At 36.5% G+C, this 11,525-nt stretch overlaps 1 protein-coding gene across 1 annotated transcript; it reads right to left on the reverse strand.

The window, feature by feature from the left end:
* Positions 1 to 1,657: 1,657 nt before the first annotated feature.
* Positions 1,658 to 2,644, reverse strand: hamp (hepcidin antimicrobial peptide). Its single transcript, XM_028008937.1, has 3 exons — positions 2,362 to 2,644; positions 2,184 to 2,261; positions 1,658 to 2,020 (listed from the first exon to the last, which is right to left on the reverse strand). The coding sequence occupies exons 1-3, from the start codon at positions 2,446 to 2,448 to the stop codon at positions 1,916 to 1,918; spliced, it is 270 nt and encodes an 89-aa protein (XP_027864738.1). The 5' UTR covers positions 2,449 to 2,644; the 3' UTR covers positions 1,658 to 1,915.
* Positions 2,645 to 11,525: the final 8,881 nt, after the last annotated feature.

An 11,525-nucleotide genomic window follows, 5' to 3' on the forward strand; every position in this document is an offset into this window, starting at 1 on the left:
GTATTCTATATATGTCACATAGAGACTTAGAGAAGACATAGAATAATAAGAATATTTAGTTTCCTCAAGTGTGATAATGTATGCTTTTCTGTGTTTTTATTCACATTAGTTCTCCACGAGAGTTTACTTAAATTTTATATGAGTTGTGTTGGAGATCACTGCATTTTCAGATATTATGGCAACAAAAACACATTGACGCAATTTGGGCTGGATTGGTGGACCGGAATGACAACCATCATGGCTACTTTGTTTCCAGTATAACTCTGGAATAGTCCACAAGAATATGAATAGGTGTTTAATGCAGACAAAGCTGCCTTGTCGGTACAGAGTTCTGATACTAAACCAGCGTAGCCACACTTTCTCGTCAAACAACAGTGACTGAACTCATAACTGCTCTTTTAAAAGAATAGTCAAATATTCCCATAAATACATCATTCAATTCTGTAAACGGGCTTCTCAGAAGAATTTAAGCTGTTGCAGCTACAACGGGAGGACCAATAACACTTTAAAGCCCATTAAAAAGAGATTAAAAGGGGCGTGCTGTAAACAGTTGTTGCCTACTCACTAATACTAATGGTCAAAATGACAAAACAATTAAATAAGTTTTTGATGTGCTTAGAAAAATAGCTGTTATAAAAATTAGAAAGAAAAAATAACCCCTCATGTGTCCAGTTGGATCAGTGCATGAGAATTAATTACAAACAGGAAACAGAATGTTTTCTTCACTATTTATTCTTTTCAAAGAAGATCAGACAGCCCAATTGAGTCAAACTTTATTTATATCACCAATTTCTGGCTCAAAGCAACATAATGGTCTTTTCATACCAAACGATTCTAACACTGTAAAAAAGTCCGAAAAGGAAAGATACAAAATGTGTGCCTCACACCAAAACTGGAACAGAGTTCAGTCATTCAGTCATTCAGTCATGGAGAGGAAGGAAAGACGGCTTTTTGTGGGAATCTCTTTCATACGACCCTTTCCAGGATGTTGGCTAAGTACTTCCCAGCCATCAGAATGTATAAATACATCGTCTGTGCATTAGAACAGTCAATAAAGAAACCATAAACATCAAGGCATGTGAGCACAGCGGACTGATCAAAGAGGTCCCAGCAATACGCTTCAAGCTGAAATTGAAAGGTGTTGAAGCCCCAAGGTGTGAATGGCCCTGATATCAGATAAAAGCTAGGCAGGAGATCCAGTGATCAATGCCTTCTCTCTCTTTCGAAAGCTACATACATTAAATTCCCCTCACACTGTTTCTGTTTTAAAGCTCTTTTAAGAGAGTCTTTGCTCAAACATGTCAAGTCCAATGTCTGACAACAGACTTTTTTCCTGGTCTTTGGTTTGACATGATCATAGTTACAAAGAGTTAGATAGCATTGAAGATGTGCAGACTCTCATAGATGTATCTCAGATTAAAATAAATTTTACGGTTGCAAAACAGTGTGCTTTATAATCATGTGACGTGTGTGTGTGAGCTGTCTTCAAGCTTCCAACTCTAATTACATCTGTTCACTTGTGTACCTATGACAACTCTCTTTTTATAGCTTTTGGTTTCTCCAGCACTTTGGAGATGTCAGACTGACATTATTTATTTAAAGCGCATTTATCAAAGATATGTTTCTGTTGCTTGACTCAATATAAATGACATAAAACTCTTTTATCAGCTGATTCAGATGTATTTTATTCAACACAAACAATAATTTTCAGTAAGGAAAATATCAATATGTGTGAGAAATGTGTCTTCTTTAAAAAGTTAAAAAGTTGAAGTATACAAAATAAATAGAAAAAAATACTTTGTGCTGCTCCAGGAATAATTTTGCTTAAAAAACGTAGTTTGTAAAATGCAATGAAAGGAGGGGTCTTGAAAAATAAAACAATAAATTAGAAAGTGGTGGTCGTCACACGTGACCCTCAGAACCTGCAGCAGAAACCGCAGCCTTTGTTCTTGCAGCAGTTGCAGCAGTAGCGACACAAGGAAAGGTGACTCTGGCGCTTTTCCCTGACATGTTTTGGCATCTGTGTGAAAGACAAGAGACATGAACAAAGTGTCACCAACAGCACTTCCTCCTCTATCTGTGTTTGAAAGAGGACAAGGCTGCTCTGTGGGGAAAACAGCATCCACTTAAACTTTAATTTGCTCGTGGTAATTGGCTTAATTCATTCAGTCAATTGAACATACCATCCACGATTCCATTGACACCTCTTGATGTGCCTCAACTGGAGTGTCATTGCCCCCTGCCTCCTCCAGCTCTCCAACCTGTTAATGAATTATGCACATTTAAGAGTCACATCTATTCTTCCTGACAAAACATTTGGAGCTGACAAGTAAGAGAGGTGAGTTTGAGTTGAATTCTTACCCCAGTGAACGGGACGGCAGAGCTCTGCACAACGCAAATAAAGGCGAGCACGAGTGTCACTGCAACTGCAATGCTGAATGCCTTCATTTTGGGTGAGGTTATAAATCCTTTGAAGATTAGAGCTGATGGGTCTTCTTTCACATGGGTGTCAGGCCAGCGCAGAGCACCACTGCGTCCTGAATTATTGCTTTGCTTCAGAGACAGATGCCGATTCTCAACTGGATTTCTTCAGATCTTTGGCCGATCCTATCAGCTCTTCTCGCATCTGTGAGTTGAATATGCAGAGAGCGTAGGTATTTATACACTCATGGCCCCGGTGTTGCCTCATCTCTGTTGGAGGCCCTGCCCATTCCTGGCAGCTGTTACCTAACTCCACTGGGGAAGTTTTGACCTCCTCATTCCTCTTCATCCTTCTGCACTTCTGCAATACTAGGGGGGATTTCTCCAAGCTATCTCTTTTTTTAATGTCTGTCTTTTCTCTGTCTGAGACAGCGTGTAATTCCACACTTGAACAATACTTTTTTTTTTTTACAATGATACACATATATGTGCAATATGTATTCAGTAACAGGGGCTACTGATAGAGAAGATCTTACCGAAGCAGTGGAGATTTCCCAGCAAAAGGCTGACACTGCACAGGTCATTCTATTGCATGGATGACTGAGCCGTGCTCATTTCGACCCGGGATATCCGTCATGCCAGTGAACCAGCCGCTATGGAATATCCATAGCTCACTCTAAAGGATGTAATTACAACCTCTCAAATGGACTAATTAGCCCTGATTTTCGACATGTTCAGTTTTTGCATAATGTGTGGGAACCTGTAGTTGAACCAAATTAAATCCTTTCGAGAGCAGTGACTGGTAGTCAGGATTAAAAAGCTCCGTTTGGGAGTCAAGGTGTTTTAATATGTATTAGTTAAAGATGAGGAAAGTAATACAATTACGCATATTCTGTTCAAGCAGCAGAAAATTAGGATTGTTTGAGCTGTTTTACTGTAAAATTTTAATGCCAGTGCATTTTAAAAAATCACATCAGTGTTTTGTTTTGTTTTTTTAACTGAGACCAAATTTCAAAGCTAAAGGCTCCAGTCCTTGTAAAAGCTTCACAGAATCAAAATTTTGCCTTTGGCATTATTAACACCTATACCACATTTAAAACAAGTAGTTTTCATTTCTGAATATTTTTATTAATATTCCGCACTGTTAATCAAAAACGAATAAGGATCACAAAAAAGTCCATAAATCCCAAAGAAATGCCAGGACATACGAATCGAACCTTTGTTGTGATTTTGAGGTAAAATATCCATGTGGGAAAAAAGTGTCTGTATTCTTGTTTATTATGTAGTTAAAAATTGATACAGAGCTAATTAAAATAAAATTCTAAAAGGTGTTTTCAGATTGGCTATTCAAAAGCTATTTAAATTTTCAGATTTTTTTTCATATATATATTATAGAAATTATAATGTAGAAGAAGCAGTAAAGAACATAGTAGAACTGATGGTACACATTCCCGCTTCCTTGAAGACAAAGGAAACAGGGATAGATTAAAATATTGCCTTATCAGGGAAAATATTAATAAAATAATCGTCATCTGCAGCCCTGCAGGAGAGGCCTGTTTAATAACCATGGAATCGTGATAATAATAGCCACTGTTCTGAATTAATCACAATTATTTTGACTCATATTTGAAAGGCAGTGACAAACAACTAGAGATTAATTGACCTTTCAGGGAAAGAAATCTCCTCCCCATCAACATCAGGTTGTGAATTAATGCAGAATCAATGCAGCTAAAAATGATAACGGTAAAATACAAATGTGCAAACTGATAAACGGTGGGCCGTGCTTGCTGATAATAATCAGAGACCATTTGAATTCTCATTATATCTTCAAAGTCTTTTCCAAACCGCCTCTGCCGACTCAATTAAGGAACAACATGTTGCAGGATTTCTGCGCCAGCCTGTCTCGTTCGCTGATAACCCTGCTGGCCCATGAGCTTGCTTTGGGTGACCACATCGTCAGTGTCAACAAATACAATCAGGGATGGCTCCATGTCTGTTGGAATCTGTCCATCATTTTGCAGCATTCAGTGAGAATCAACATGTCACCACTGTCAGAGATTTATATTGTTTCTGTGGAACAGAGAGGGTTCTGCTTCACTGTTTACACTTAAGCAGGACGTCCACGTATGTGAAACATTTAAATGACATGATTCATAGTGCATGACTGAACTCATGTGATGTGATTGTGACCCTTTTTAACCGCAGCAAGGCAAAAAAATATATATGTATATCAAGGGTGTCTTAAGTGTGGTAAACTAGAAAAAGCAAGAAATGGATATACTATTAACTTTCACAGGAAAGTCCAGCTTCTCTGATGAGGCTATCTTCAGCGACCTGCTGGCCAAACACAACCAGGCACCAGAATGGCAGACAGATTCACCTCAGCAGGCGCCACTCCGCCTTTTCTCTCCCGATCGAGGGCATTGCCCCCGTCTGTCCTTGCTTCATCTACGTCCTCTATTCATGTCCCTGTCCGCCGCCCCTCCTCTATGTACCAGCCACTGTTACACATGTTTATCTTTACAGCACATAAACACATCACTAACACCTGAATCCCAGAACAAACAAAACACGTTATTTTCCCCACATGCAATTGTGATGTTTTTTTCCCCCCAGCAACATTAAAGAAGTAATGACGCATTCTAAACCCAGGGGGCAGCATAGAGTTCACGAGTTTGCTAATCATAGCTGGAATTTCCCCACATGTAGTTGAACGTGAGAAATGTTGCAGTGTCTTGACAGGAATTTCCAAAATACAACAGAGCGTGAAGAATGGGAAGAGAATCCTTCAGAACGTATAGCTGCATAAAAATATCTACATAGGAAGTAAAAGGATATCATAAACTCAGATACATGTGAAATATGCATTCAAATCAAAAGCAGGCTTAAAGATTATGAGCTGAGTGTGATTTTATAAAACTTTAAGTTAGTTCTCGCTTTCTTTTACATTTTTACATTTGATTATAAAGTTTAAATCCATCAATGGTTTGATGACTAATAAAAAAGGTATTTATGTCTCTTTCTCTCTCATCCTCTCTGTCTCTCTTTTTCTTTCTTCTTTCCTTCCTTTTTTCAAGCTTGAAAGTACATCATAATTGCAGACTGCTGCCAATAAAAGTCTGAATGACTTTTTCAAGATCTTTCAGCCTCATGAACAACCACAGCATGACATTATGTTAGAGTGGTGAGACCGCTGCTATTCTACTCAACCTCTGGATGTATGATTAAACACTAGAATCCCTGTCTAATGCACCCTTTTAGTGTGTTAAAATGTAAAATGCTTTACTTATATATTCTTTTATTATTCCGGTCAGCTGTCATTTTATTCAAACTAGGCAGATGAATCTTATAATTTACTTCTTATAGAGCAGTTAAAGCATTTTGATTATACTGGTTCGTGCAGAGGGTGGTACTTAAGAGTTTTAAGCCCCAAGGTAAATCATAAAAATATAAAAACATTAGAAATTGAGTTTTTTTTTATCAGTAAGTATTCTAAAATTACAAACAACTTTCAAGCACCTTACCGTAAGTCTTTAAAGAAAAAGAAAAGCTTGTCTGGTATGTTTTTTAAGGCATTTGTCTTCATTTTCTCTAATTTTCCTTGTGTCTCAGACATTATATATATTTTGAAATTGAGAAATATGAAAAAGTTGAAAACATAAAAGTACCCAAAGGGTGACAATGTCATGCCAGGAATACTAAACTATTCATGTTATTCTTGGGATTCAAAATCAGTTATTAAGGGATTCAAAATCAGTTATTAAGGGATTCAAAATCAGTTTATGTTTTACTCATTAATGGTTTGACAGCACAACAGTAACAAAGTTGCTGCAATATGATTCAAAAGTCACTGTTGGTCTCAGTGCTCAAACTATATATCTGTCTAGGGTTAGATTTTCTACAGCAGCCAGCTCCAGCTTAATGCTACACATCAGGTGTGGAAGAGAAGTAAAAATATACAGATACAGTCAAATGGCTTCAGCAGACAAATAGTCACTGCTGCAGCTAATAATCAAGAATAACATGAAACAGAAATACTCATACACAGTGGTTAATAGATTGAAAAAAGAAAGAAAGAAAACATGATAAAACAAACAAACAAAAAAAACGTTTTATTACCTGGGGAACTAAAAACAATCTCATCAGTTGTCTTTACGGTTTGTCTGACCTTTTTTTTTTTCTATAATTTGCATTTAACTATATTTTCTGCATAGAATATATTTGGATAATGAAGATGACTCACTTCATCTGTTTCTGTGTTTCCAGTAAGGAGATACCATTCTTATACCATATTCCTGTTAGATAGGGTTTTTTGTTAAGAAAACAATTGCAGTTACCGATAGCACATCATCTATATATAGTAGTTCAGCTACCATTGTGTAGCAGAAGCCCTTTAAGTGTTTTCCTTTTCTTTACTTGCTGAAGAGGGCTTTTTGTAGATCATTATAGACACTAAATTAAGATATGCTCGTTTGCTCAAAATCAGAATTTAAGCTGAGATTTCTGCAACCGCTGTGGAGATCATGAGTTCCGATACACTTTGGCTCCATGACATTTTCAATTTTTATCCCTTTGATATCAGATCAAAAGGGTGAGATATGAATCGTATGTTCTTAAGCTTCAAATTGGAGTCAAACATGTCTTTTAACATGTGCTAACAGTTTTCTCTGCCATTTTGATCAGGGCTCAAGATCAAACACAAGTCTCTGGTGGATCAGTAAAAAAAATGAAACAGCTCTCTATCCTACTCGCAAGTTCTAACACAGCTGAAAAAAAATAGCTTTGGAAAAAAGTTAGAACAAGTCTTACTGTTCTGTTTGATCACCAAATATCTTAACTGCTAGTGAGAATAGATAAAAAATAATAAACAAATTATGGTAAAACTAAGCAGGCACCACGTTCCAGAAGATTGTATAACTATCCAGTATCAACAGTTTCAAGTCGTCTGGATGACCTTGATTCTTTTTTAAAGTCGTTTCTCTTATATTTGATGGTGTGCTGGGATCATTGGACTATTGACCCAATTTATTCCAGGCTTCAGCTGTCAGACAGATGGCCTCACTGTCTCTAGACTCCAGAATAATTCAGGATACAGATGAGTCCAAGATCAGTTCAATGACAACAAGGTACATCATGATCATGTCCTGTGGCTCCAAAAAAGCTCAACTTAGTGCTTTAAGTAGGACATGTTTGTGTGGATTTGCTATCTTTGGTTCCTCCTAAGTCTCAGGTCTAATACACTAAGTGGCCCTTTTATTAGGTATTGGGGCAGTTCCATCAGAATTGCCTCAATTCTTGGTGGCATAGATTTATTAAGGTGTAAAGAGATTCTTCTTAGGTTTTTGGTCCAGGCTGACATGATGCCTTTGCACAGTTGGTTCATATTTGTCACCTGCACATCCAGGATGAGAAAATCCTTCATTCATCATATCCAATAGATTTTCTAATGCAGTGTTGCTCAACCCTGGTTCTCCATTCAGATCTTTTAGGTGTTTGCCTGCTTTAACAAGCTTGCTTTCTATTGATGATTAAGGGTTTTTTTGCTGAACTGCAATCATCTAAATCAGGTGTGTTAGCCAGGAAAAATCTATACCATGCAGAGTGAATCAAACATTTGATCAGATTCCAGTTTAACATTAGTTTACAATGCATTCAGAAAGTGGAACAGATATCGTAATAGAAATTGAACAAACTATGCAGAATAAGTAAGATGGGACTGATGATTCACTTTTTACAGGTACCAGCATATTATGGTGTTAAAGGGAATTAAATGACAGAAAGGGCTCCAAAGAGGCCACTGGAAACACATTATCGGATTTAGTTATCAGCTTTAGTAAAAAGAAATAGAAATTTTAATAAAACAGAACATGAATGAGAAATAGCAAAAGTAATGGGAAAAAGAAAGGAAACCAGGTTGTTTCTAAAAAAATCTAATAAAAAAAAATTGGAGAAATGAGAAGCACGGCAAGGAGGAAGAGAAAAGAGACAATAATATCTGCTCTCAGATTTAGGCATGTTAGGCTAAGTAGCACTCTTTTTAATTTGGTGAGACATTGCAATGGTAAGTGTGAATACTGTGGAGTTGATGAGAAAGTAGAGCATGTTATGTTACACTGTCAAAATTACAAAGGTAAGACTGAATGAACCAGAGTCTAAGTTTCATCTTCTTAGCTGACAAAAGTGGCACTCAGTGTGGTTTTCTGCTGCTGTAGTGCAGATGTTTCAAGGATCAATCAGTTGTGCTTTTAGTCCAGAGATGTTCTGCATACCCTGATTGTAACATATGTTTATTCCAGCTATTTTTGCCATTCCATCAATTCAAACCAGTCTGCCCATGTTCTTCTACAAAACTGGGTATTTTCTCTGTTTTGGAAATGGCTGACTTTGAAAATCCCAATGGATGAGCTTTTTCTTAAATACTCATAGCAGACCCTCTGGCACCAAAAGTCAAAGTCAGTTAAATCTGCTTTCTTCTCCATTCACAATTTAAACCTAAGTCTTCTTCACTTATATGGATGCCTGAATGCATCGGGCTGCTGCGCTGTGAATGTGAAAGTAAAGCTAGGAACAAGTATTGCAGATTACTTTTGCAATAGTTTTTGAAGCCCGTAATTGTTTACCCACAACACTCGTTGCTATAATAAATAAACTAATAAATGAACTTATTGGCAGTTGAAGAAATAGGTATACCTAATACAGTGGCAACTAAGTTTGTCATTTCCACTTTGATTTTACCTGCTGTTTGGACGTTGCTTTGGAAATCCTCTGGATTTTTAAGTTTCTTGTTTTAGGGCAATGTTCTCTCACAGCAAAAGACTTTTACATTTGCTGTCTTTTTTGTGAGGCTACTGTGATTATCTTTAACATTTAGCTTCAAGATTTCAAATCAGTAAACTTTAAAAAAAAAACATGTTAATGTAGAGGTGATTTGAAATACTGATGATCAGTTTGTGAAATTCTTCTGATCAAAATAATCTGTCTAATAAAAGGCCAGATTCTTTATTTCGAAACATTCACGTGGTTTGTGCATTTTGGCACATATTTTGTAAAATGCATATTGACATTTATTTAAAACCCTCAAAAACGGAGGAGTTTTCACATCCCATTTGTTTTGCTGCTGATGCTAATGATATAAATTCAAGGTGAAGTAAAAAGAAAATAAATGTGTACAAGACTTGATTGAAAAGGATTTGTGGCCTTTTCCAGAAAAATTACTTCTGAGAGAAAGAAATGTGAACAAGTTTGAGGCAGCAGTCAGTACGTCCCTCTCGACAGCACGCTCCTGTTGCTAAGGAAGCACAAAGGTAAGAAAAAGCCTGCAGGGCATAAAATTGTGCCTTATACAGTGAAATATTTTGGCCAGTATGACTTCAATAGAAATCAGTCAGCCATGCACTTGGAAAGATATGATTTTATACAAACACATATAGACCTTCACAGAGCCTTCTCTGCAATAGTTTTGCTTCACCACTTATCACCACTGACCTCTGCATTAAATCCAATTAAAATTAATTTCAGCAATAACAATTCATAGCTCAAAGCTTTCCTCTTTCAATTAATATGTCAATTAATTGTAAGTGCATTATCAGAACCAAGGGGTGAAGGTCACATTCTCTATTACTTGCCTTATATTATTTTTGGGAAATAACGCTGTTCGCATGGCATTTAATTTAACATTCCCAACCAAGTTTTTTCAAAGTCATCTTTTTTTTTATTTTTTAGTTTGCGGTGAAAGACGAGAGTCAGCGAGACGGAGCGCACACATGTCCCAATCAGGGAGGCACATAGGATCAGAGATCATCCACTTCAAACAGACCCGGCGACACACAGACGCCTGCCTGGTTGGCGGTGTATGTTTAAAGGTAGTGGAAAAAAAAAGACGAAATATAGAGCAGGAAAAAAGATGTACATTCAACAGTGGTTAACCCTAAAAAATAGTTAAGAAAAAAGTCAAGCCACTGCTGCTCTCAATGAGAAACAGAAATGTTTCATATCTCAGCAGCATGGAGAAATGAAATCTGACTTCAGTAAATTTTTCATTGACTGGTCTCTAAATTATGTGACAGTTTACTTTGAGTTGAACAGTTTAACAGGAGGAGCCCACATTCGTTTAGAAAACGGTGTCCAAAAATATCACATTTGTTACTCTAGATTTGATTTACAAATCTTGAATAATTCACACATCTAACCAGTGATTAGTTAACTTAAACTACTTTATGTCCTCAAACAAAACAAACTATACTGAAAATTCTTAGCAATGGTTCAAATCCAATGACTACACTGAAAACTCTGGTAATGTGTTGGTTAAATAAAATTAATCTGAAAGGCAATCTTTCTCCCGAGGGGGAAAAAAAACAAAAGGATGCTTTTTGAAGGCATCATATGTCAAAATGCCTGCGATATGGATATGCTTTCATTGTTTTATATTAGTATTTATACCTTTTGAGCTTTTTCCCCATGTTGCCATATCACAACTGCAAGTTTCAATGTTCTACAAACATGTTTAAACGTGAGACTTTGGAGGAATAGGTTTTGATCTAAGCATTGTATATTTTTAGATCAAAACTTATTCATATGTTCAAAGATGGTCTCTATTAAATTCAGAAGCATGTGCAAAGCTAATTCATACTCAGAATGACTTACAGATGCAACTGGAATGAAAGATGGTTCTACGGATTTACACTTCCAAAAGTTTTAAAATAAATGTCAGAATTGAACTCTTAACTGGACTGCACTCAAAAACTGGTCTCCACTTCATACCTTACACATGTACATAGCTAAATAACTTCTATTTTACTGTCATTCCTGCACTTTATATTTTATATTTATATTTTATATTGCATTTTATTTTATTCTGGAGTAACCTCATAACATTGGAATCTCAAACATTGTTCTGAGCCGTATGCAACAAAATTTCGTTCTGTATACACCCTGTGCATGCAAAATGACAATAAAGTCAGTCTAAGTCAGTAGGTTTATCCTTCCATGATCATTCATGGCTATAAAATCCCAATAATTCTTATTTGTTTTTATAAAATGTGATAAAGTTCAATGGTTATGAAAACTCGTGCAAGAAATTGCAACTGAGCTTTGCAGAGGGTAAA

Source organism: Xiphophorus couchianus, chromosome 3 (genome assembly GCF_001444195.1).
Source record: "Xiphophorus couchianus chromosome 3, X_couchianus-1.0, whole genome shotgun sequence".
Classification (NCBI taxonomy): Eukaryota; Metazoa; Chordata; class Actinopteri; order Cyprinodontiformes; family Poeciliidae; genus Xiphophorus; species Xiphophorus couchianus.

Coding starts and splice junctions, on each gene's coding strand:
- hamp (XM_028008937.1), bottom strand. CDS start 2,448: ATGAAGGCATTCAGCATTGCAGTTGCAGTGACACTCGTGCTCGCCTTT. Junction 2,262..2,361: donor CTGCCGTCCCGTTCACTGGG/GTAAGAATTCAA, acceptor ATTCATTAACAG/GTTGGAGAGCTGGAGGAGGC. Junction 2,021..2,183: donor TGTCAATGGAATCGTGGATG/GTATGTTCAATT, acceptor TCTTTCACACAG/ATGCCAAAACATGTCAGGGA.